The 27,416-nt window shown below is 17.2% G+C and overlaps 9 protein-coding genes and 2 non-coding genes across 11 annotated transcripts; 8 read left to right on the top strand and 3 right to left on the bottom strand.

The window, feature by feature from the left end:
• Positions 1-948: 948 nt before the first annotated feature.
• SR140 (U2 snRNP-associated SURP motif-containing protein, putative) lies at positions 949-4,049 on the top strand (the record flags this gene model as incomplete). Its single annotated transcript, XM_028679028.1, has 9 exons — positions 949-1,005; positions 1,180-1,264; positions 1,347-1,426; positions 1,607-1,703; positions 1,869-2,062; positions 2,224-2,840; positions 2,998-3,075; positions 3,213-3,327; positions 3,414-4,049. The coding sequence occupies 9 exons, from the start codon at positions 949-951 to the stop codon at positions 4,047-4,049; spliced, it is 1,959 nt and encodes a 652-aa protein (XP_028536115.1).
• A 1,201-nt stretch (positions 4,050-5,250) lies between these two features.
• Positions 5,251-6,633, top strand: PRELSG_1348400 (ubiquitin-40S ribosomal protein S27a, putative; the record flags this gene model as incomplete). Its single annotated transcript, XM_028679029.1, has 3 exons — positions 5,251-5,353; positions 5,592-5,677; positions 6,373-6,633. 3 exons carry the CDS (start codon positions 5,251-5,253, stop codon positions 6,631-6,633), a joined length of 450 nt encoding a protein of 149 aa, XP_028536116.1.
• Positions 5,815-5,893, top strand: PRELSG_1348500. Its single transcript, XR_003699296.1, has one exon. It is a non-coding gene; the product is annotated as a small nucleolar RNA snoR22 (small nucleolar RNA).
• Positions 6,048-6,125, top strand: PRELSG_1348600. The gene has a single exon (XR_003699297.1). It is a non-coding gene; the product is annotated as a small nucleolar RNA snoR22 (small nucleolar RNA).
• Positions 6,634-7,684: 1,051 nt separating the features above from the next.
• On the top strand, positions 7,685-9,349 carry PRELSG_1348700 (U1 small nuclear ribonucleoprotein C, putative; the record flags this gene model as incomplete). Its single annotated transcript, XM_028679030.1, has 1 exon — positions 7,685-9,349. One exon carries the CDS (start codon positions 7,685-7,687, stop codon positions 9,347-9,349), a length of 1,665 nt encoding a protein of 554 aa, XP_028536117.1.
• A 1,111-nt stretch (positions 9,350-10,460) lies between these two features.
• RPN6 (26S proteasome regulatory subunit RPN6, putative) lies at positions 10,461-12,302 on the top strand (the record flags this gene model as incomplete). Its single annotated transcript, XM_028679031.1, has 1 exon — positions 10,461-12,302. The coding sequence occupies one exon, from the start codon at positions 10,461-10,463 to the stop codon at positions 12,300-12,302; it is 1,842 nt and encodes a 613-aa protein (XP_028536118.1).
• A 600-nt stretch (positions 12,303-12,902) lies between these two features.
• Positions 12,903-13,466, bottom strand: PRELSG_1348900 (conserved Plasmodium protein, unknown function; the record flags this gene model as incomplete). The annotated part of the gene is made up of 1 exon (XM_028679032.1): positions 12,903-13,466. One exon carries the CDS (start codon positions 13,464-13,466, stop codon positions 12,903-12,905), a length of 564 nt encoding a protein of 187 aa, XP_028536119.1.
• A 1,411-nt stretch (positions 13,467-14,877) lies between these two features.
• PRELSG_1349000 (conserved Plasmodium protein, unknown function) lies at positions 14,878-17,136 on the bottom strand (the record flags this gene model as incomplete). The annotated part of the gene is made up of 1 exon (XM_028679033.1): positions 14,878-17,136. One exon carries the CDS (start codon positions 17,134-17,136, stop codon positions 14,878-14,880), a length of 2,259 nt encoding a protein of 752 aa, XP_028536120.1.
• Positions 17,137-17,994: 858 nt separating this feature from the next.
• On the top strand, positions 17,995-21,273 carry PRELSG_1349100 (conserved Plasmodium protein, unknown function; the record flags this gene model as incomplete). The annotated part of the gene is made up of 15 exons (XM_028679035.1): positions 17,995-18,121; positions 18,424-18,692; positions 18,780-18,932; positions 19,121-19,201; positions 19,280-19,350; positions 19,502-19,628; positions 19,713-19,794; positions 19,931-19,979; positions 20,085-20,199; positions 20,329-20,397; positions 20,523-20,600; positions 20,691-20,757; positions 20,841-20,894; positions 21,007-21,113; positions 21,214-21,273. 15 exons carry the CDS (start codon positions 17,995-17,997, stop codon positions 21,271-21,273), a joined length of 1,509 nt encoding a protein of 502 aa, XP_028536121.1.
• A 500-nt stretch (positions 21,274-21,773) lies between these two features.
• PRELSG_1349200 (conserved Plasmodium protein, unknown function) lies at positions 21,774-23,290 on the top strand (the record flags this gene model as incomplete). Its single annotated transcript, XM_028679036.1, has 6 exons — positions 21,774-21,966; positions 22,121-22,218; positions 22,300-22,624; positions 22,733-22,872; positions 22,976-23,125; positions 23,201-23,290. The coding sequence occupies 6 exons, from the start codon at positions 21,774-21,776 to the stop codon at positions 23,288-23,290; spliced, it is 996 nt and encodes a 331-aa protein (XP_028536122.1).
• A 1,866-nt stretch (positions 23,291-25,156) lies between these two features.
• CK (choline kinase, putative) lies at positions 25,157-26,473 on the bottom strand (the record flags this gene model as incomplete). The annotated part of the gene is made up of 1 exon (XM_028679037.1): positions 25,157-26,473. One exon carries the CDS (start codon positions 26,471-26,473, stop codon positions 25,157-25,159), a length of 1,317 nt encoding a protein of 438 aa, XP_028536123.1.
• Positions 26,474-27,416: the final 943 nt, after the last annotated feature.

Here is a 27,416-nt window from a genome sequence, read left to right on the forward strand (position 1 = left end):
AAATGGAATAAATATATATAGTTGTAAAATAAAAAAAAAAAGAAAAAAGCGAATAAAGAAAGTTATAAAAAATAGAAAAAAAGGATTAACAATAAAGAAAAAAGTAAAATCAACTTATTATTCACTTTTTCTTTAATCATCATTTTAATGATTTAACAGACAGAAAAAATGAACCCCATAAAAAAGTTTTTTTATATTTTTTATTCATAATCAAAATAGTTATATTTAAAAATCTACACCAAAAAAAAATAAAAATATAGAAAAAATATAGTTAATATACAATATTCGAAATGAAATATAAACTATATGCAATAAAATACAAAAAAATTACAATGTTATTTATCCTTTTTTTTTTTTTTTTTCTAAATATTATACACAATTTCAGAATTATTATTGCTAAATTTTCATTTTTTTTTCTTTTCTTTTTTCTTCTATAAAATACAATTCAGTTAAAAAAAATATTATAAAATATAATTTAATATAAACTAAAATTATAAGAAGTAAGATGTATAATAAAATATGATTAAAAAATTAAATATGGTATAATATGATAAAATTATACTATATATGTATATAAATGATAAAATTTTATAAACAATTATAATCAAATTTTATGAAATAACAAAATATAAAATGATAAAATAAAATTTAAAAGAATATATAATAAAATTTTATAAAATTATTTAAAACAAATTTTTACTATAATAAAATGAAATTTCATTAAATATCTAAATTAAATTTATTAAAAAAAAATAAAAATTTAAAATAAAAATTGAAATAAATTTTTAAAAAGCTGTGCTAAGATGTATGTAACAAATTTAAAAAAAAAAAAAATTTAATTATTTAAAATTAATTTTTATATTTTCGTAATTTCGTTCATGAAATGAATAAAATAAAATTTTAGAAAAAACCAAAAATAAAACAATGAATGTATACATTTAAAAAAAAATGTATATCCAATTAAATAGAAACAAAAAGAGAAAACTTATTGAAGAGAAATTAAATGTAAGAGAAATTTATTATATATTAAAAAAAAAAAAAAAAGTATTAAAAAAATTACAGATAAATATGTATATAGATAAAATTATATTAAGCCTACATAATTTAAGCTATAAAAGTTTAACAATATTTATTTTAATTATTGTTTGTATTTTTTTATTTTATATATTAAATTAAAAGGAGCAAGAAACTGCAAAAATATATGCTGAATTCGTTCGTTCATTTGAAGGAAATGCTTTTGATAAAGAAAATAAGTTTGTTAAAAGTAAGAAAAAGGAAATTAAAAAAATATTTATTCATTATAAAAATAACAGTTATAAATATTATTTTTCTTTTGATATGAATAGGTAAAATTTTAAATCCGTCAACTGGTGAAATTATATCAGCAGAAGATGAAAATAAGAAAGCAAAAGAAAAATTTCCTAAGGTAAATAAAAACAGTTTTTTATTTGTTAAGAAATGAAAGAAAAAATTATCATAAGTGTTCTATAAATACCAATGAATTATATTAGAATTTGAACTATTTTAATAACAAATATTTAATTCTATGACACATATGTAATAAATGAATCATGATTCATTTTTAATATTTTATGTTCTCCTTTAGAGTAATAATTTAAGTGAAGAAAGAAAAAAATATGATGAAAACGTAGAAAATAAAAATAATACAACAAAAGTAAAGGAAATAGATAGTTTTTTAGAAGGTTATTTATTTTATATAATTAAAAAAAAAAAAATTTTAAAAAAAAATGTGAAGCAAAGAAAAAATGTATACATTATATATATTTCACATTTATATAAACAGTAACAAAAAAAAAAAATTTTTTTTTATATTTTTAAAAAATATATATATTTATAAATAATAAAAGAAATCAAACAAAAACAGAGAATTTTAGATGAAAGAAAAATTTTAAAAGAAAAGGCTCAATTAGCTAAATCAGAGGAAGAAAAAATTAAAATTAATAAAAAAATAATAGAAATAGAAAAAAATGAAACAATATTGTCTTATGAACAAAAAAAAGAAAAAGTCGCTAATTTATATCTAGGAAATTTATCTCCAGAAGTAAGTCAAAATTATACATATACTGTGAATAAAAAGACGTAAATATATATAATAGAAATATTGGGTTTTTATAAAAAAAATAACATTAATACAGCTTCTATTTGAATTTTATATTATTTTCCTTTTTTACTTTTGTATTTTGTTATATATATATTTTTTAGGTTACTGAAGAATATTTATGTCAGAAATTTGGTAAATTTGGAAAAGTGAATAGTGTAAAGATAATGTATCCTCGTAAAGATGAAGATAAAAAAAAAGTCAGGATATGTGGGTTCGTATGTTTTGATAATAGAGAAGATGCTGAAAATGCTAAAGATGCTTTAGATGGTATAGAAATGTTTGGAAACATTGTGAGAGTTGGGTGGAGTAAAGCAATTCCTAAAATAGTGAATAATTCTAGAATAGAAATGAATAATTTAAATAATAACAAATTTAATGTGAATAATAACAACTCAAATAAGAAAATTGAAATACTCTTACCAGAAGATAAAAAAATAAAAAGAATAATTGATTTATTAGCTAAATACGTAACTGAAGAAGGATATGCATTTGAAGAAACTATAAAAAAAAATGAAAAAGATAATCCTTTATTTAATTTTCTTTTTAGCACATCTGATTTATTTTATTATTACAAATGGAGAGTTTTTTCTTTTGCTCAAGGAGATAGTTATAAAAATTGGAGATCTGATCCATTTCAAATGTTTACAAATAGTTATATTTATATGCCTCCCTTAAGAAAAAATACAAAAAGTAATTTCTCAAAAAAGAAGGAAAACACGTAAGGATCAGAAAAAGGAGAAAAATAAAATTGTTTTAATACATGTCTATATATATATTATATTATTAATATATAAAGAAGAAATTTCATTTTTTTTAAATATAAAGAAAATTTTTCGCTTCATAATAAACACTTTTTTTTTTTTTTATGGATACAGGAGAAATAAAAAGAATGAATTAAACGAAAAAAAAAAGAATAAGCTAATTAATATTATAAATAATTTGAATAAAAAAAGGTATTCATATGCATATATATATATAAATGCTTAAGAAAATTATATATGCGTTAAGTATAGAAGATTAATAATTAGGTTTTTTCATGAATTCATATTTATATACATTTGAAATATATATATATATATATTTTTAATAGAGTAAGTATTTGTCGTGCTATGATATTTTGCACAAGGCATAGTGATTTCAGTCTAGATATAATTAAAACAATCTCTAGCTTTTTAATTGATTTGAAATATGATTTACTAAAAAAGGTATAGATAAAAACATACATTTAAAAAAAAAAATTTTTTTTTTTTTAATTTTTTTTATTTAAATATTATTTCATTTTTATTTATAGATAAATTTAGTTTATTTATTATCTGATATATTGTACAACTGTAGTAATGAGTTTTTTTTATCGTGGTCATTTAGAAAGCATATAGAAGAAGAATTACCTAGAATATTTTATTATTTTCGAAAGAATATAAAAAAATGTGATAGTAAAATAAAAGTAAAAATATTTACTGATTCTATGATGAATATTTTTCATATGTGGGAAATATGGGCTATTTACAATTCCTTTTTTATGAATGGATTAAAGTGCTTGTTATCAAATAAAAAAATTAATTACATAAAAGATCAAGTACATGATTCTGATTGCGATGAGGAAATAGATGGTATGAAAATAGATTTTTTTGATGAAATAAAAAAATATCCTCTAAATTTAAGGAAATATGCTTATTTATATTTTCAAAAAGATGATTGTCAAATAAATCGACTATGCGAACAAAGAGGCTTGTATTTCAATGAAAATTTTAACAAAAAAAAAAAAATAAAATATTTATTAATATATGATGATTTCTGCAATAAAATTAATACAATAGTAACAAAAAGTAACTATTTACAAGATGATATAAAAATCCCCGTTTTAAATCAAGAAATAAACGATAGTTTATGTGCTGAAGAAAAAAATGATAAAACTTTTGAAAAATAGAATTATCGTGAAGTTTTGATTTAAAAATGAATATACATTTTAAATGAAATTTTATAAATACTTTTTTTAATATACTTTTAAGATTTATGTTTATGCTTATGTTTAATGTATATAAATTATATAATATAAACATGAAGAAATTTTTTTTTTAGAATTTTTCTTTTTTATATTTTGTATATATGTGTTATTTCACAAATTTTAACTTTTTTTTTTTTATTTTGTTTTGAATATTATAATATTATTTTTTTATTCAAATAAAGAAGTGTTATTTAAAATTTTAATACTTATTTCATTTTATTTTAACATTTGGTTTTGCTTGAGAAATAATTCATAATCTATATATATATGCATTTTTTCTTTTCTTTTTAATATTTTTATGGCCAAGGATTTAAAAAAAATTTGTATATAAATTATATAACTTCATTAAAAATGTAATTTTTTAAATAATAAAACTTGATTTGTGAATGGGAAATTCTTTTTTAATTTATGCTTCCTTTTAAAACGACAATATGTTATCATCTTTTTTTTTTGTAAACTATTTTAAGAAAAAAAAAAAAAACTGAATATCAAAGTGAAGATATATAATGTATTTTAATAATTTTTTTTGGATAATATTTAGTTTTAGTATATAATTATTTATAAAGTTGAATATAAACAGAATTAAAAAAATTTTTTTTATATATACTCTTTTTATAATCTATAAATTTAATTTTTGTAAGTTGTATTTTTACAATCATAAAAAAAAAAAAATAAAATACAATAAATAAATAAAAATTTATATTTAATATAGTTTTATTATTTTTTTTATTTACATATATATATATATATATATATATATATATATATATATATATATACAAGTTTTTCTTTATTTAAAATTAAGTTCATATTATAATTTTTATATTGTATTTCTATAAATCTTTCATAAATATACGTGTATAATTTTACCACTTCAATCACTAGTGCACTGAGTAAGTTTTGGCATTTATATTAAAAAAAAAAAAGGAAATTTTATTTATATGTATGTATATTTAAAAAAAAAAAAAAAATATATATATGAAAAATGTTTGAATGAATTTTTTTTGAAAATAATTTTATTTTATTTTTTATATAAAAATATATATATTTTTTTTAATTTTTTTTGGATATTTTATAGTAAATATATTGAAATTTAAATATTCAATTTTTCATTATAGCAACTATGAGAATTATAATTAATATTCCTTATGATGATTCTTTATGTATTGAGTCATCCAACGTGAGAACTATAAAGAATGTTAAAGAACAAATTTCAGAATTAAAAGGTTATTTTAAGAATTTTTATTCATTATATATTTATGCTTTAATATTTTTTTGATTCATTTTTATATGCATATTTAAACTTCAAGTTATTTTTTATTATTGAATCTTGAATTTATAATTTTTTAAGAATATATATATATATATTTATCCGATGAATATTTCTTGTTTAGTATGGAATTTTTATTGTTAAAGTTTAATTTTCAATATATATTTTTTCATTTTAAAAAACTAAAATTATAGGTATCCCTTCTGAGATTCAAAAATTATATAAAAACGGACGTCAAATAGGAGATGAAGAGTTAATTGAAATAGATGAATCTGAATTTGTAAGATAAAAAAATAGTAATATAATAGAAAAAATTAAAAAAAATTAATTAAAAAAAAAAAAAAAAGGATGAGAAATATAAATATTGAAGTATTTCTTCATATTTATAATTTTAAGTTTATAATCAAATATTTTTATTTTTTATGATGATTAAAAAAAAAATGTAAGTAGGGACATGAGAAAATTAAATATGTTCTTTTTTTTTTTTCTGAAAAAATAGATAAACAAAATAATAAATATATTTCTTCTATATAAATACATATAGTATATATAAATGCATTAATGTCGATAATAATACAAATATATACATATGTAAATGTTTTTTGTATTAATTTTTTAAATATTAATAAATTTAGAAGTTTTATTTTTGTTTTTTATGATGAATAAAAAAAAATGTAAGTAGGGACATGAGAATATAAATATGTTCATCTTCATTTTGTCTGAAAAAATAAAAAGAAAAATTAAAAGAATAATTTAAATATTAATATAAAGAAATTATTTTAAATTAAAATAAAAAATATATATTTTTTTTTTATATATTATGCTATATTTAAGAAATCATCCTTTTTTTTTTTTTTTCTAAATGATGTTATTATTAAAAGGAAAAAATAAAATAAAATAGAATAATTAAAAGTTAAAAATTGACTTTTTTATGTAGTAAATTAAAAATAATAATTTTAATTTTTTTTTTATTAGGCATACGCTTTAGATTTAAATTTCGGTTTACTTGGTGGTGGAAAAAAGAAAAAGAAAAAGGTTTATAAGAAACCAAAAAAAGAAAAACATAAAAAGAAAAAAGTAAAATTGGCAGTTTTGAAGTTTTATAAGGTAGGGGATGATGGTAAAGTGTTTAGATTAAAAAGACAATGTGATAATTGTTCACCTGGAACATTAATGGCTTCTCATTTTAATAGAGATTACTGTGGTAGATGCAATCTTACAATTATGAAAAAATAAACATCTTTACATAAACATTTTTTTTTTCATTTTTTTTTTTTCTCTATTATAAGAACTTAAAAAAATTCCAAATTAAGAATGTTATAATTTAGTTATTTAAAATATTTTCTTTTTATATTTTTTATTGATTTATAAATGTGCATTATTAAAAACAAATTAAAATAAAACAAAAATAAACGTATAAATATTAAAGGAATATTTTAGTTATATGATAATATTATAAAAAGTATACGGGCAAAAAAACTTTTTAATAATGTAGAATATTTAGCTTTAATTCTTTATATAAAAAATATATATGTGAATCTTCATATTAAAAACTTTTTTTTTTTTTATTAAATAGAATGAAAAAAAAAAATATATTTGAAAAAAAACGAAGTTTAAAAATTTTGATATAATTTTTCAATATAATATTCAGTTCATTTTTAATAAAAAAAAAGAAATTCATAGTGAAAAAATATTATAAATATGAAATAGGAATATATTTGGGTAAAAATATCATTTAAATTATTATAAAAAATATAAAAAAACATATTTTATGTTTTACATCTTTATATTAAAGAAAGCATTATGTTGAAAAATATTTTTATTTTTTTTTTTTTTTTTCCAGTCGTGTTGATTTTACCAAAAAAATAATGGATATAACTCTTAAAGGTATAATTATATGAATTTATAAACTCTTAAATGAATATATTGTTTAATTTACAAGTTTTTTATACTTTTTCCTTTTTAAGAAAAAAAAAAAAAAATAAAATAAAAAGTTTAATGAAGTAAAATTATGATAAAAAAGTAATTTTAAAAATAATATAATTTTAAAAATAATATAAATTAGTAAAGGTAAAATTAAAATAGAAAAGAATTGGAGAGAAATAAATTTATGAGCAATAGAATAAAATTGAATAGAAGATTTAAAGGGAAGAAATTTAAAAAAATAAAGACATTTTAAAAAAATTATTTAAAATAAAAAAAGTATTGAATAAGTTTACAAAAATAAATTTATATAAAATTGAGTGACTTTTTAAAAAAAAAAAAAATGAATTTTTATTTTATATAAATGACAGATTATTGGATAAGCACAAAGAAACATTATTGTGAAACTTGTAATTGCTGGATATCTGGACACAAGGTAAATATAAAAAACCATGAAAAAAGTTCAAGGCATATAGAAAATTTTAAAAGATTAATTAATGAATCATTTAAAAGAAAAGAAAAAGAAACAAAAGACAAAGAATTTATTGAAAAAGAATTAAGAAAATTAGAAAATGTAGAAAAAGAATATCTTTCGACTTTAAAAAAAAATGACAAATCAACTCAATTAGATAGTTCTTTTCATTTTAATACATGTAACTCTAGTAATAAAAACTACCAAAGATGGATATTAATGATACATGAGGATACAGGATCTTTAGTCTTTTTTAATAAACTTAACAATCAAATAACTTATGAAAAGCCAAAGGACTTTTATGAGAAATTACCTGAGTATCAAACATTTTCTGAACAAAATGGTTGGTTTAAATATTTTGATTATAATTCGAATAATTTTTATTATTATAATATTAATAACTCTGAAATTATATGGCAATATTCGGTGAGTACAATAAATGAATTTATTAACTTTGTAAAAAAATATGAAAGTCTTTGTAAAGATAAAAACTTAAGTAACATTATAGAAAATATAAATCAAAATATTAAGTCAAATAATTTATGTAATAAAATTAATTTAAATAACAACAGTTATTACACAAATTATCCTGTAAATTTTAGCCAAAACAATAATTTTATTTTTAACAATTACAATTTATTAAACTTACAAGGAAAAATGAATTTAAATGATAATATAGAAAAAATGGAAAATAAAAAAGAAAAGGAAAAAATGCATATGATTATAAATTCCCATAAGAGCAATAGTAATAACGATATGAATAATTTAGATAACACTAATATTAATAATAACACTGATAATATTAGCAATTATGGAAGAATAAATGGCAATTCTTCATATAACTCTTTTGATAAGAATGATGAACGTATAAGTAACTTGAAAAATAAAACAGATGATACAATTAAAAAGAATAAAGTGGAAGTGGAAAGTGAAAATTATTCTAATTTGAATGAAACAAATGTAATAAATGAAAAACATAAAATGGATAGTAAAATATTAATTGAAGAAAAACAAATAAAAAATAATTCAGATAAGGAAAAGAAGAAAAAAATTATTGATATTAATTTGTCATCCAAAAAAGCAAATAATACATTTTCAAACTTAAATGATAAAAAGGAATATACTGAAAAAATTAAAAAAAAAAATGCGAAAAATACAAATTACGAGAATGGACATGAAGAAAAGGATGAATGTAACAAAAATGAATGTTCTGAAGCTGCAATACCAGGTGCTTGGCAAGAAGTTCGAAAGGACATAAGTACAATTTCAAATGAAAGTATTGAAGATATTTTTTATAACATCAAGTCAAATAGAGAAATAGAAGAAGAAGAAATCGCACAACTTCAGGAAAATATTCGTTATGAATATTCTACGTATAATGAATTTTATATCAAAAAAAAAGAATTAGAAAGTGAAGATTTATATTTAAATCAAGAATTTAGGTTCGTTAAAAAGCCTATATATAAAAAAAGTATTGACAAAAATATTAATAAAAAAGTAGAGTTCGCTAAAAGAAACATTAAAATAACAAAAAATAAAAAAGGAGTTATAAAATAAATTTTTTATGCATGTACAAAAATAATTTATAATGCATTATTTAAAATTTTCCTTAAAGAACATTTATATTTACTGTTCTATTTTTATTTAATTAAAGACAACCAGTATATTGATAAAATTTTATTTTTGAAATTACTTTTTAGTTTCTCCTTGAAGTTAAAAGTGAATTTTCATATATATTATTTTTTTTTTTTTTAATTACAATTATTAAAATATGATTTTTTCTTTTATATATTTTATTATATATTTTTTTTTCTTTTTTTTTCGTATTCTATATATATTAACCCTAACTTTTTTAATTACATTTTTATATTTTTGGTTATGAAAAACATTATTTATTAAACTTTAAAAAAAAATGAAAATTCCTATTTAATAAAAAGCAGGTATGCTTTTCTTTTATATTTATACTTTCTAATTACTTGCAGAAAGAAATATAAAAAATAATAAAAACGTTTTATAAAAAAAAAAATAGTGTGTATGAAAATTATTAAAAAAAAAAAATTATTTAAAAAAGTAATAAAAAAATTCTTACCAAAGGGTAATAAAAATATTATTTATAAAATTTGGATACGTAAAATTAAAGTCATTATATATAAATACACATCAAAAATAAAATTAATATGGAGATATATTTAAAAGTTCAAAAGAAATTTATATATAAATATAATTAAAATTGCAATAAAAATATTTATAAAAATAATAAAAGTTCTACTAAAAAAAAAAAAATTTTTTTTAATCTATTAAAAAAAAAAAAAAATTAAATAATAAAGTGTTAAATAAAAATTAAACAATTTAAATGAAAATAATTGAAAAAAAAAAAATTATATTTAATATATATAAAACTAACACTTAATTAGAAGTTTTCATTAAAGTAAATTAAAAAAAAAAGATAAAAAAGAAAAAATACAATGATACATAGAAAACCCCTTAAAAAAAATTAATATATCTATATTTAAAAATTGTATAAATAGTTTTTTCTTTTTTTTAATAATTATTGATATATTTTTTATGTTATAAAAATTTTATTTTAATTTTTTTTTATTTAATTATTTATTATTATTTTCCTATTTTAATTTTTTGTACATTTATTATATGAATATATTTTTTAAAAATGGAAAATTATGAAGAAATAGAAAAAGCCTATAAAGAAATAGAGGACGAAATAATAAAAACAGTTGATACTTTAAGTGGGTGCAATTATATGAAGATAAAGGATGAAATAATTATGCCACATATGAGTGAGGATTTAATTAACAAGATAATATTATTAAATAAATACATTAATGATAACAGTGACTTAGAAGCATTTGAAAAAAGAGTAACAAATGAAAAAGTTATGCAAATAAACGATAAATTAATATATTTATTGTGTGATTATTACATTAATAAAAAGGAAATTGATAATTTAATAAATTTTACAACTAGTAACGAAAATTATTTTAACGTATTACCTCAAGCAAAAACAGCTAAATTAATAAAGAATATTGTAGAAAAAATATCGAAAAAAATTCGTAATATAAGTACATTATATATAATTTTCAAAAAATACATGAATTGGGCATATGAAAAGAAGAGAAATTTTTTGAGGTGTCGTATAGAGGTAAAAATAATTATACTATATATATTAAAACAAAAATATAAAACAGCTTTGAGCTTAATTGAAAGATTACTAAAAGAAGTAAAAAAAGTAGATGATAAGACATTATTACTAGAGTTATATATTGTAGAAACAAAAATTTATATGCTATTAAAAAATTCTACAAAAATGAAAGCATCTTTAACTTTTGCAAAAAATATTGCTAATACAATAAACACAGCAATTTATATAAATAGTGAAATAGACTTGTTGTCAGGTATATTATTTATATACGAAAAAGATTACAAAAGTGCGTTTATATATTTGTATGAATGCTATGAAACATTATACACATATATATATAATAGTCATAATAACACACTTGATTTTTTAAGTAAAAAACACAATGATTTTTATTCTGTCATTATTCATAATATTATTAATACAAGTACTATATCATCTCAAAATAAAACAAAAAGCATAAGCCAAATTAGCCCTTTTCTATTATCTTTTTATACATTTTATGAGTATTATGATAGTAGTAACAGCATTTTAAATTTAGATGAAATGAACATATGTTCTAGTAACATCAATTTAATATATAGTGATATGATATGTAAAATTAGCTCAAGTTACCAAGAGTTGGATGAAGAAAAAGTATATTGTATTACTAATCCAATTGAATTAAATTATGAATTAATTCAAAAATTAACAATAGATAGCTACGGTAATTTGTTGGAATCCAAATCAGGAAATAATCAAACCCCTGTTTTTATCTTTCCAGAAAATAATAAAATTAGTGGAAACTTTGGTTTAAATTTAAATATAGAAAATTTAAAAATTATTGTTCCTTTGAAATATATGCTATTATGTAAGATATTGGAAGAGAATAACAGAAAAGAAATAAATAATATTTTATGTGAAAATAACAAGTTAAATTATATACCTAACAAAGAAATTCAAATACTGTTAGATATATCAAAATGCTATGAGAATAGATCATTAGATGTATTTGAGAAAATAATTAAAACAAACATATTCCTTATCAATATTGATAAAGTTATATATAATTATCTAAAAGAGCTATACGAATTATTACTTGAAAAAAATATTTTAAAAATTATAGAAGCATATAGCTGTATTGATTTAAATTACATAGGTCAAAAATTGAATTTAGACGTTACAAAAATTATATCTAAGTTGTCAGAAATGATATTAGATAAAAAATTAAATGCAACATTAGATCAAAATATAGGTATTTTGATTTTGTATGATGATATGCCTGAAACTAAGATGTATCAAAATGTTTTAGAAATAATAAATAATCTAACAGAATCAGTAGATATTCTATATCAAAAAGCACAATTAACTATATAAAAGGAAAATTTGTTATTTAAAAAAGGGAAATAAAATTTTTTTTTTCCTTATTAAATAAATCTTCAACTCCTAGTTTCAAAAAAATTTAACAGAAATTATAATACTATTAAAAAATTTTTATTCACACTTTTTATTTGGAAAATTTTATATTTTTGAGAATTTTTGAAATTTATAATTTTTTTGCTATGCATTTTGTGTATAATTTTTGTTAAATGAATTTTAATGATTTTTTTGCAATGTATAATTTTTTTTTCCTATTTTTTATAAAAAAAAATTTTCTAAGCTTTTATTCTTGTTGTATATTATACATGTAAAATTTTATGCTAATTTTTACCTATATATATATAATGCAAACTTAAATATCTTAGTATTTTTTAAAAACTTTTTTTTTTTTTTAAATTGTTGCAATAAAGCATGTTTAATAATCCCCTTTATACTAAAAAACAAGTTGTAAAATAGAAAATAAAAAATAAAAAAAAAAAGGAAAGTTTGGGAATATAAAATTAAATATAGAAAAAAAAAAAAAAATGTATATGTAAAACAGAAATATTATATAATATAGATAAAAAAATATTATGCAAATATATATCAAGCATTTTATTATTCCAAAAACCAAAACATTGGACCTTCTCCTTTTGATCCATCTGTTCTTTTAGGCATCCATGGGAAAGAAGTAGATTTATTTTTTATTATATAATTACTACCATAAATGCACATAGAACAATAAAATATAACAAATGACCACAAGAACCAAACGATAGAAGTTTCTAATTTGTTTGCATCTTTCATTTGTTCAATATCTGGTACAATTCTTTGTGGTTGTTTTTGTTTTAGTCTATTATATAAAATTAATCGAAAAACATCTGTTCTTTCTGGACCATGAAAACCAGTACCTCTTATTTTATTTTTTTTTAAATTGTTTGAATTTAAATCATCAATTGTTATTATTTGACCATGATTTACATTGTTTAAATAACTTAATACATCTTCATTATCTTCATATAAATTAGCTGTCACTGCTTTTGTTTTCTCTACTGGTCTTATAATATTTAATAAATTTGTTGGAGCTATGTATTTCCACTGATTAAAATCATGCCATTTTCCTAAATATATATGATTACCACCTAATTTTCTTTTCGTTAAATTTAAAAAACCTGATGGCATTTTTACTCAAAATATAATTTTACTTCCTAAATATAATTTTGTTTTTTTAAATTTTATGCAAAAATATTCACTCTATATTTGTTCATGAAATTTTCTAAAAAAAATTTACTTCAATATATTGTTCTTCACAAATAGTTAATATTTTTATTCTCTTATTTGTAAAAAAATATATAAAATTTCAAACCATTATATTCCTTTATCTTGGTATTAAAATATTTTTACTTTTGTGTACTTTTCAATAGAGGCTTAAACTCTTTACCATACTTCTTATTAAACATAAAATTAATGCAATAAAAATATAGATAATTTTTTTTAAATCAAAAATATAAAAGTTTACCTTTTAAAAAATAAAAAGTATTTAATATATTCTTAGTAATCTTAATTTTTTTTTTTTGTTCTTAAGAAAAAAAAAGAAAAAAATAATCTTTATTAAAAAAATTAAAATATTTTTTTAAATCTATATGAATTAAAGATATTCCTATTACACTGTTATTCATACTTTGTCAAAAAAAAAAAAAAAAATTCATTAAAATATTTTTTGAGATTTATTGTTCTTTAAATTATTTAATTTTTTTTTTTTTATTTATATATATTTCTTGAAAAATTATATAATTCATATATAAATTTAAGTTTCTTCTAATTAAAATAAAATTTTATTTTATTAGTAAATAGAATTTTTAAAAGTTATATCTAAAAAAAAAAAAAAAAATCATATATATATGAAATTGTATTGTTTTTCCTAAATGATATATTAATACGTGTGCTATAAAAAGAAATTTTACAAATAAAACATTACCTTAATTAAATTTATTTTTTTTTACTTTTATTTATTTTAATCATTTTATAAAAACATAGAAACAATAATCACAATAATAAAATGAAACTATTAAAAATATATGATTTTTTTTTTTTTAATAAAATAAAAAAAAAATTATTCATTGACGAATATTCAATAATTTTAAACATACATAATTTTTTATCTCTTAAAATTAAAACAATATGAAAAAAGTTTTGATTTGAAATTAAAAATTTAATATAATAGAATTAAATAATATTATTTTAAAATGTATGCACAAATTAGACGGATTTTGATAGAATAAATTAGGAAGAATTTATAACAAAACATAAAATTTTAACCATTTAAAAAGAAATAGTAGATTTTTATAAAAGTTTTAAAAGTTTAATAAATAAAAAAAATAAAAACTAAAAATATTATTCAAAATGAGTTTTTATAATTTTTTTTTTTAAATATCTCAATAGGCACAAAAATAAAATTAACTAAAAATCATATTCATATTATAAAAAGATATATTTTGTATGAATATTTTTATAAAATTAATTATATTTATATATATATATCAAAGAATAAATTGTTATATAGAATGTATAGAAAAATTATTTGAATTTAATTTCAGTCATATATTAAATTAGATACATCTAAATTTAATATATTAACAAATGTATAACCTCCAAAAAAGTATTTTAAGTTAGGAAAAGTTCTTCCCCTATCCCCATTAACAAATTCCTTTATATACATACCTGATTGTGCTAATAAACATAACAAAGAAAAATGCTCATGAATATAAATTAAATTAAATTTATAAATTTTTCTTTCTCTTTTAATTAGCCCTCTTCTATGGAGAACCCTTATTGGTGTTTTTTGATTAACTTTAATTACATATGAACTGTTTTTTTCATAATTTAAAACATCTTTATTAATTTTTTGTATTTTTTCTTTAGTCATTGAAGAAGAATGGTATATTAGGCATTTATATGCTTTTTTTCTTTCTTCACCATACTTCATAATTTTTTTTATTAATCCATAATTAGTGCTAAAAGCAACGTTACTTAATTTAACCTCAACAAAATCGTTAATGTTGTATGAAACGTTTTTCTTATTCATATTATAATTATCCTTAATATTTATAGTTGTTTCATTAATATTGAGACAATCAGATTCACTATATTTATTGTTATCTTTAATATCACTATTAATATAATTTCTATTAGTATCAAAATCTTCTCTATTTAATTTGACGTTTTTTGATAATAACACTTCCATTTCTTTATTATAACTACAGGATATATGAAAATTACCTATTTTTTTTTCTTCAAAAATTTTATCTTTTGATTGTTCTATTACTGTTTTATTTGACATTATATCATATAATGAAATAGTATTTTCTTTATTTATTAATGCATAACTGTCATTAATCCCTTCAGGAAATTTTTCCTTTTTTTCTAAATCATATTTTTCTTTATAGCATATATTATTATTTAATGAATTCAAATTGGAAAAATGGTTATTTTTTAGAAAATCGTTTAATTCTTCTAATGTTTTAATTTCACAGTTATTATTATATGAATATCCAAGTTTTTTTAGCTTACTAAAAAATAAATAAAAATTTAAAAAAGAAAATTTTGTTTCTTTTAATACAAAAACAAATGGCCTACCTATACTCATCATTCTGGCATCCTTATCTTCTCTTCCTGAACCAATAAATTTACAAGTAGAATAAGAAAAAACATTCTTAAAAATTTTATATAGGCATTCCTCAATTGATAAAACACTTTTAGACAAATTATTTACTAGCCATTTTGTTTGTGATATTTCTTTATTATATTTATTATAATAACCACAGATACATAAATTATTAAAAGATATATAGATATCTATAATATTTAAGAAAATATGATTTTTTGTAATTAATTTGCTATTTTCTTCCCCTTTCAATAAATTCATATTATCTGTTTTTTTTTCGTCACTTTCAATTTCTTCTATTTTTTTAATATTATAAAAGTTTTCATTTTCACTATTACTGTTAATTAATTCATTTTCATTTTCATTTTTCAATTTTTTTTTTTTTTTATAAAATTCTTTCTTTTTTCTTTTAGTTTGATTTACTGTTCCTTTTTCTTCATTATTGTCAGATATGTCTCTTTTATTTATATGAGCACTAAAAACTAATATAGAATGCTTATACAAGTTTACTAGAAATTTGCTTTTTCTATCGCACATATTCAAAGAGTCATATATTTTAATGTAAAAATTTAAATAGAAATAAATTAAAACAAAAGAAAAAACCCTATGAATGTTTTTTTTAATAAAATTATTTTCTAAATTTACATGAATAATAATTTTTTCTTTTATATGCTCAAAATATTCCTTAAATACTTCTAAGGTAATATTTTCAGTTCTATTTATGATTTTTGCTTCTTGCAGATGTAAAAAAAAAAAGATTATATCGATATTATTCACTAGAATGTCAAATATTTTTTTTACATTTTTAAAAGCCTCGCTTATTTTTTTTTTATCTTCTAAATTGATTAATAGATTTTTTTCAATAAAATTATAATGGAATATACTATTCTTATTATAAAACAATATTAAATCAATGTTGTGTAAGCCGTTACATATTTTGCATAAATATATGTTCATATAAAAATTTTTATAAACTTTTTCTATATCATTATTTGCAGTTTCTTCTTTATTCCTTAAGTACTGTAGAAAAATTTCTTTATTATTATCTAAAAAAATATTATTATTGTTTCCGCTTATTTTTTCTCCATCGTTCCTATAATCATTCAAAAAATGAGCATCGAAAAATAAATAATTTTCTTCTTTTAATTCTTTTTGTGATATAGAACATCGGAAACAAATATCATTCATTATTTTATTTTAAAATGAATAAAAAAAATAAAAAGTAAATAAGAATATGTGTTTTAACTCTATTAAATATATAACATATTGTTAATTTCATGAAGGAAAAAAGAATATATGTATTTGTATAAATGTTTTTTGAATATTATAATTTAATTCTTCTATTAATTTTTTATATACTTTTAATATATCTTACAATAAAGATTAAAAAAATATAATTTAACTCCTGGCATTAAATTTTTTATGGAAATATAAATTAGAAAACATTTTTTTTTTTTTTTTAACTCAAAAATGTATTAAAAGTAAACTGTATGTTACTATAAATAGCACATAAATCAATAAAGAGCATTTTCAGTTTTTAATTTTTTATATTTTCTATACATTGATGTTTTTTTAATTTTCTTCAACTTTCTTTTTTTTTTCTTTTTGCACATTTGCTTTTAATTTAAAAATTTTTTTTTTTTCTTTTTTTAAAATTACAAAAAAAAAATTATTTTTAAATTTACTTTTTTAAATGTATAATTTAATGTATTTTTTAATTTTCATTTTTACAATATGTGTAGTTTTTATAATATATTTTCCTTTAAATAATAATTTTATAAATATTTTTGGAATTACACATATATTTTGACTTAATCTATTTTTTTTTTCGTTTGAAATATAAAATTTTTGATTATTTTTTTTATATTCATAAAAAAATATTACCAAAAAAAAATCATTGTAAATTTAAGTTCCTTTATTTTATCATATATATTTTATAGAGAAATAATAAAAAGAAAAGGAAATAATAATAAGAAAAAATTAAGAATTGATATTGTATAATATTATAAGCATATATTTTAAGCAATTACTTGTATATTTTTTATAATGTTAAATGACAATAATGGAAATGTTGATCACTCAAATTTGTTTTCTTATGAAGAACCAATAGTAAATGAAGATATAAATTTGTTTCAATCCAATCAAGTGCCTTGGTTTTATCATCTAATGCACAGTAAAATAAAAAAAATAAAAATATATAATAGCAAAGTTAAACCCAACTCATTATATAAATAAATAATTATACATATTAAAAATATAAATAAAAAAGGATTATTAAAATTCCTGTTATTATATAAAAATAGAAAAATAAAATATAATATATATCCTATTGGCAAATATTGTATTATGTGTTAATTATCATTATTAGCATTATTACTATAATTATTATTATTATTATTATTATTATTATTTTATTTTATTTTATTTATAAATATATACTTATTTTATTTTTTTCATTTTAAAACTTTTACATAGTTTTACAATTAAAAAACGATGATTTTGTGAATATAAAAAATTTTGTTGATAATGAAAAAAGTAAAGGAAATGAGTATAATCATATATTAAATATAATTAATTTTAAAACATATTATAATGATATTTTAAAGATTAAGAATAACTTGAAAAACACCTTATATGCTTATTTATGTTTATGCAAATATTTTTTGGATCAGTATTCTAAAAGTATAGAATCAAACAAAAGTGTTCACTTTGTTTTTGTATTTGGGAACATTACAGCAGATTTAGTAAAAAAAAAAAAAAAAGAGAAAAACTAAAAATATTGGAACATATTTTAATTTATTAACATAAACTTATATGAATATTTTTTACAGGATTCTGTCTGTTCTTCTATTATGTATAGTTTTTTTTTATATATATGGTATTGCTTAAAAAAAAAAGTAGAAAAGAAAAAGAATACTGATGAATTAAAGTTTTTTATTCCTGTTATTAATATTAAGAGAAACGATATAAAACTTAAAATTTTGGTTAAAATATATTTATGTAAATTAATTCTTCAATTTTACTAATTTTATAAAATTAAGTACATTTTTTTGTTTATTGATATTCAAATATTTTACACATTTTAATTTATTCGTTAATGCATTTATATATATTCATAAATTTTAAAAATTGTGAATTGTTCTATATAACTGTTTTTAATTTTTGTCTTTAGATTACATGGTGGCTAAAAAAATGTGAAATTGTAAATTCTGAAAATATTTTTGTTTTTCAAGATGATACAAATTTATTAGAAGTAAGAAAAATAATAAGAAATCAAAAAATAAAATTTTTTTTTTTTTAATTTTCTAAGAAAAAATTTCTCAATTTTTAGGTTTTAAAACATAATGATAAATATGACATATGCTTCGTTGACTTTAATGACTTTGAAGTAAATAGTATTTAGTGAGTAATTTGATTTAAAATTTATAATTTTTTAATTTTTAATATATTTTTCTATTTAACACTTTTCCATATTTTTTACTTATATATATATATATATATATATATATATATATATATATATATATATATATATTTTTGTTTAATTTATTAGTAATATAAATAATGTAAAATCAATAATTGATCATCATATGCTTAAAAAAGAAGCAAAAAATAAAAGAATAACAAAATCAGTTTATCCTATTTATATTTGCAGTTGTATGGTTATTATAGCTTATTTTGTAAGTATGAAAAGTAAATGAAAATAATAAATAGAGAAAAGTTATATATTACATGAATGTAATATAAAATTTTTTTGTGATTAGTATAAGAATGCGGGTGAATTTCTTGGTACACCTTTTATTAATAAAAATATGATGTGGCTAATATATGGAACTATATTAAGAGGTTATGAAAAATTAAAAAAAAATTTTTTTTTTTCGTTGAATAAATATTTCTATGTGTTTGTTTATTAAGAATAATATTGTTGGTGTATAAAAGATAAAATTATTATCTATGAATAATAAATTTTTTTTTTTTTTAGATTCTAATAATTTCACAAAAGAAGATTTTGGCAAACGATGGATACAACCGTAATATAAAAAATTAAAATGAGTTTAATAAATTTATATAAAATACATTTTTTATTTATAGTAAATAACGATTGAAATAATTGATAAAAATTTTCTTTTTTTTAGAGACTTAAACATATTCTTGTCTTTAAAAAAATTTTATCATATATCAAACAAAATGGATATATATCTTACCTATAAATATAAATCTATCAGATTTTCTGTAGATTTAAAAAAATTTGTATTAACTAGAAAAAAGAAATTAACTAAATATCACATATTATTTACATTTACACCTTTTAATAAAAAAAAAAAAAAAAAGGATAGTAGATTAAACAAAAGTTTAAAATTTATTCACACATTTTTGTAGGGAATAGAAAATTTACTATTTGCTGATTATAAAGACTATAATTATCAAGTCTTACATAAAAATATAAAGGTAAAAAAAAAAAAATTAAGAAAATAAAAATTTCATTTTCTTATATTTCTTCCTTTTTTCAATGTATTTTTTTTTCTCCTGTCAACTATTTTAGAAGTTTTATATAATTTTTTTATAATTTTTAGATAAGAATTGCATCAATAGATTTTAGTGTAGATTTATTATTTTCTAATGAAAATGTTAACTGCTTAATTAAAAAATTAGTAATAAATAAAAAAAAATAAAATATATACATTTAATAACGTAATATTTTGAATGTGAATTTTTTTCTAATTTTATAATTCTCTTCTTAGTATGAATTATGTGAAGAAAATAATTTTTCTATTTTCATTTTTATTGGATCATATTTCGATAATTATAGTAATATTTATATAAACATGTAAAATTTAAAAAAACTAATAAAATTAAGGAGATTAATATAATTTTTTTTTTTTTTTTAATAGAATTAAATAAAGATATGGGTATATTTTTTTATAAAGATGATATAAATAAAGATAGTAATATTTATAAAAATATAAAAATTATTTGTTATTATTATACTTATAACAACTATTACTTATTTTTATTTTATGTAAATTTTTTTTTAATTTACCAATTTTCCTTTATAAGACCTATTGAATACCTTGTTAAATAACAAAGACATAAAACTTTCAAACAAAAGTTTTAAAAATATAGAATACAAAAATTACACCAAAATTATTGATATTTTTCAAATTGTAATTAAAACTTTTAAAAAATTTTTATTATTTTTATTTTCATTTTAATATTTTCAACTACTAATTATTATTTTATTTATTTATTCTTTTCTTTTTATAGAACAATAGAAATTACTCAAGGAAAATGTTAGAATATTTATTATGTGAATTTTTTTTTTAATTTTATTATAAATTACATTTTATATAATACATATATGTATTTAATTTAAAAATATAATTAAAAAGTTATGCTTTTATATATTTTTCTTTTAAAAATATATTAAAAAAAAAAAACAAAAATATAACATAAATAAAATAAATAATTATATTTAAAGCACTAAAGACACCAATTTTTTTTTTTTATTTAAAAATTTTCAATAATTTTGAGTATAATTCATTTTATTTTTAACTATAAAATTTCAATTTTTTAAGATATAAAGAAAAAATTAGGAGGAAATAATAGTATCATAATAATTATTTTGTAAAAATGAAAAAAGGATATATTTAAATTTAAACAAATTTTATAATTATAGGACTATGTAAAAATCAATTAAAATAGCATAAATTATACTGAAACGTTAAAAAAAATAATAATAATATATATAATTATAAAATTTTAAATATATTTCCAAATAACATAAGAGCAAATTTAAAGTTTTTTGTAAATAAACTCATATTAATATGGAGAAAAAAGAAGTAAACAATAAAAGTTTTACTAATATTTTAAAAAAAAAAGAAAATAATGAAATTCTTTATTCAGAATTTGTACAAAATGAAATTTTAGAAAAATATGATATTTTTTCTAATGTATATACATCGAGTGATGACTTTAACTATGTTGATAGTGAAGAAGATATATCATCTAAAAATTTAGGTTTATATAAATTTTTTTTTTTCTAAACAAAACAATATAATAACTTGCTTTAAATATAAAAATTATTGTATAAAATATATTGCCCATTTAATTTCTTTGAAAATTTTATTTTCTGATTATTTATTATTTTTATATCTTTTTTATATTTATTTAGAAAATTCTAATCAAAAAAATATTTTAAGTTTAGCTGTACATAATATTATAAACATTTATCCAAACAATGAAAGAAACAGAGAGTTTAAAAAATATAAGGTTTAGATTTTTTTTTTTTTTCCCTTATTTCATATAAATAAATTATTGTAATAAAAAAATTACGTATTTTCTAATTTTAAGGAAAGAAAAATAGAGGAAAAAAGGCAAAAAGAGTTAGATGAAGAAAGAGAAATGAATAAGAAAAAGAAAAAAATATATGAAGAAAAGAGAAAAAAGAAATTAGAAAAATATAAAATCGAAAAAAGAAAAAAGAAGCTAATTGAAAAAGAGAAATATAATAAAGAAAACATAGAATATAATTATTTAATGGTTCAGAATTACTTTGAATTTTTAATGAAAAATGGAAAACATAGAGATATTTATTTTTCATTTCATGATTTATATATTTCACCAATGAGGTTATATTATTTTGCGAATATAAATATTGATCAAATTTATTATTTAGGTAATATAATAGAAATAAAATATTTTTCGTAAAAATAAAATAATTTATTGAGGTATATTTCTCTTGAAATATTTTGTATTATTTTTTTTTTTTTTTTTATTTATATAGATTTATCAAGAAAATGGTTACCAGATAATTATGTTTCCATTATATTAGAATTATGCTCATGTAAAAAAATAAAAATTCTGAATTTGTCATATAATAAATTAACATACAACAGTCTAAAACATTTTTCTAATTTTCTATCAGTAATATATCTGAGATAAAAAAAAAAAAAAATAATAAACAAATTGAACAAACATAAATTATAAATAATGAAATTAAAATAAATATTAAAATTACTAATTTCAGGAAAACAAAACGTTATTTAGTCTTAATCTAGGAAATAATGATTTAACAGATAATGGAAAGAATTTTGAAGGAATTAATAATATTTTTGAATCTATTAAGAATAACAAAACATTAAAAATTTTGAATTTAGCCAATACAAATATGAATCAAGTAAAAAATTATTCTCACAAAAATATTTAAAATTACAATTTTTTTTCAAATTTATATCCTTTTCTATATTATTAGAATAACGGGGATGTATTGTGCCAGATACTAAAAATTAATAATACATTAATAGAAATGAATTTTGAGAACAATAATTTTAGTATCATTTAAAATCATAACAATATATATAAAGAAAAAAAAAAAAAAAAAAAACCTATATTCTCTATTATTATTTTCCCTTGTGCTCAGCGCATAGTCAAAATTGCTCAATAATAAAAAAGTTAATATGGAATAAAAATTTATGGTTACATCTAGGGGAACTTGAAAAAGAAGAAAATAACAAAATGGAAAAGGAAGAAAATTATATGCGTACTTATCATATGTCTGTAGAGTCATCTATGTAATAATTTAAAGAGAAATGTTGCTTTTAAATACATATATAAAAAAATTATGTATATAATATAGCCCTATTTAAATTTCTAGACTTCAAAAAAATAATATTATTTCTTTTATTATTCACTTTATTACTAATTTCAATATACATTTGATTATTTTTTTTATTTTTAAGAATTGAAATTGAAAATAAAGAGAGAAGAAAAAATTTAAATAAATTAGTAAAAGAAAATGAATAAAAAAAAAAAGAAAATTTTTTTTTTAAAAATTATTATATATAAAATTAACATAATTCTAAAAATCACAGATGCACATAAATATGTGGAGAGAAAAAATAAAAGAAAAAGAATTAAAAGAAGAGGAAATTCTTAAAACATTAGAAAAGGTAAAGTTTCTATTTTTTTTTTTTTTTTATCATAGTAAAATAATTGAGTATAAATATTATTAATTGTGAACTTTTACTAGGAACATGAAAATAGAATAAAAAATTTACAAAAAAAAAAGAAGAAAAAAAAGTAAATTGTTTTATATGGTCAATTACATGTGTATTATATTTACTGCTTATTAAAAGTGAAAATTAAAGTAATATTATTAAAGATTTTATTGAAAATAGAATAAAATGCATTTAATGTTATTTTTTCAAATTCTTTGTTCAATATTTATTGCGTGCAATGAAAATACATTTTATAAAAATATTTGTCTTTCTATGAATCTAATTAAAAAAAAAGAACTTTAAACATTTTTTACTTTTACATAAATATATATATATAAACTTAAATATTTAATTTTAAATTTAAGTACAATATAAATTTTTTGAGGTAGCAAAAAAGAATTACATTCTTGTGCTCAGAATTATTTATGTAAAAAAGTAAAAATAGTTTTTTTTTTTCAGAAAATTAAAAAAATTAATAAAAGTAACACACTTCTAAATGATAATTTTCAAATTTTTATGAAAAGTAAAAGTTTATATGTTCATAAAAATTTATTAAAAATATCATATTTCTTTTTAAAAATTAATTTAAAATATACGTGTGTTATTTTATATGCCTATATAAAATAATAAAACAAAATAATTCCTAGTATTAAAATTGAAAGAAATAAAAAATTAAAACATAGCTAAAAGCTTTTATGAATACTATTAAAGTAATTTATATATTAATGCAAATCATAGAAATTTGAATAAAACTATTTTAGAAAAAAGCTAACATACTATATATTCAATACATGAATAAATAAATCGCATATGCCTCTTTATAATATAAAATAATAATATTCATTTTTTTTTTATTTAATCAGAAATGTGTAAATTGGTTGATTAAAAAATATCAAAATATGTTATTACATTGAATTTGTTTAAATTATAATTCATAATGAAACCTGTTTTACTCTATTTTTTTATATTAAAAAATATAATGGACAATTATTATATTTAATTTGAATTTAAATTCATGAAGTGAATTATTTTGACCATTCTAGTTGATTTTAAAATTTTAAAGAATATTATTTTAATTAATTAAAACTTATGTGATTGTTTTTTTTTTTAGTTTTAATGTTCTATTAAATGAAAGGAGCTATTATTATTTTTATTGATTTCTTTTGAACTTAAAATTCTGAAATTTTTTTTTCTTTTTTCCATTATAACTATTAATAATCCTTAATTATATTATTTGAAATCAAATATTCTTTTTGTTCGTCGTACATATTAAATCTTTCTTTTGCATATAAAAAAAAGTCAAATTCATTATAGCTTTTTGTTTGATATCCCCTTATAATAGACCAAAATCCCCATATTAAATGAACCCCTAATGCTTGAACTTCAACTGCATCTAAAAATTGATTAATTACTTTTTCATCTGATGATAGGGAAGATTTGCCTAAGTAGGCAGATAAATATGTAGACACAAACAATTTCCTAGATTCATAGGAAATATAATTTTTTTTATCAATAGTAAAAAATGGGTAGGTACTTACTGAATAATCAATAGTTGTTTCACTAAAAAAGTTTGCTATATCATTAGATAAATAGTTATAACCAGAATATTCAAAATCAATTAGTCGTAAACATTTATTTGTGCTTATAATATTATTTTCTTGTAAGTCATTATGGCAAAAAACAACATCATTGGCAATATTATCTAATTTGGTATATTCTTTTATAAATTTAATGAATTTATCAGATTCTTTAATATACTTACTAATATCATATGTCAATTTATCTAAATTATTATATTTCAAAACTTGGTTTTTCCATTTTTCCATCCTTTTATAAATGCAAGGGGTTTTTTCCCAATGATCTGGTAAAGGATATTTACGACATAAAGTATGAAATTTTCCTAATACATTAGCTATACCTACTAAAATTGATGGATTTTTTAAATCATCAGTACTTAAAGGATCACCATATAACCATTCCTCTATACGCCCACCTCTAAATGTGTTTAGAAGTAATGGAGCTATTTTATATTTACTCATAGTTTTATAAACTTCTAATTCAAAAGCAGGATTATATAAATCTTGTACATCTTTCCCATATATTCGAAATAGAACATGCTTTCTCATTAAATTGTTTTTTTTTGCTTGATCTTCTTTCAAACGTACTTCAAATAGTTGATTTGTTAAGCCACATAATATTTGATTAACATATATATCATCTTCATTTAAATGATTCCAATCATGTACTTTTTCTAAACAAATTTTTTTAATGTGTAATGGATCTGTTAAATCAGAAAATTCTTGGGCGCATAATGGAATATCGTTTTTTTTATTTATTTCATGTAAAGGAAATGGATTTTTTGATATTTCTATTTCTTGATTTAATTGAATAGTAGTATAATTTTTTAAGTCTTGAGAATAAAACAAGTCTCCATTTTTTGCTACATTTATATTTCCCGTGTTGCCATTTTCAATGCTCCCTGAATTTTTTTTATTAATATCAATTTTTTCATTTATATTATTCTCCATTTTATAGCTTTTTAATTTTTATACAATATTTTTTTCTTATTTCTTAGACAGTTGTTAGATAAAAAATTAGACTACTTTTTAGAGTTATTTGATATTTATTAAACTTCCCCAAATTTAATTAAAATATATATATATGTATATATATATTTTTTCGAAATTGAAATTAATAAAGTAATAGTTTAGAGTGCTTTTGTTTTGATTGTTTTTAAATTTTTTTTAAGAATGTATATATATATATATTGTGAAAATTATAAAATATTTATAAATTTACTAAATTCACAACACAATTTTTTAAATGCATAAAAATAATTTTTTTGTTTTCATTCTATGAGTTACACAAAAACCTTTATATTATATTTTTATGTAGTGTATTTGATTTATTTATTATTTTTTTTTTTTAGAAGGGTAATTGTCTTTATCATTTAAATCATGCATTAAATGAAATTTTTTTTATATATTTTATTTTGCTTTTTATAATACTTTTTCAAATATAGAAAAAATATTTTAGAGGATAAGTAAAAAAATATATTAAGGAAATTTATATATATTTATGTAATCCATAAGCTTATTGCTTAAATTTTATATTATTTTCGAAACTTAATCGTTTATAAGGTTCACTATCTCTTAATTTATTTTCTTATTCCTTTTTTTTAACTTATCCATATACTTTTTTCTTTTTTTATCCTTTTAAGAATAAAAAAGATGAAAAGCAGAATATATTAGTTTAATAACATATAATTTTATTAAAGAATAATTCTATAAATTCAATTTTTTATAAACATAAAATTCAAATATAAATATCTAAAGAGTCACATTAAAAAAAATAAAAAAGTACACTTATGTATTATAATTTTAATATAATACATACATTAATAGATTAATTTTCTTTGTTTTTTACATATATATAAAATAAAAATTTTATTAAAATTTTTATATATGTAAA

The sequence above is a fragment of the Plasmodium relictum genome (assembly GCF_900005765.1).
Source record: "Plasmodium relictum strain SGS1 genome assembly, chromosome: 13".
Taxonomy (NCBI): Eukaryota; Apicomplexa; class Aconoidasida; order Haemosporida; family Plasmodiidae; genus Plasmodium; species Plasmodium relictum.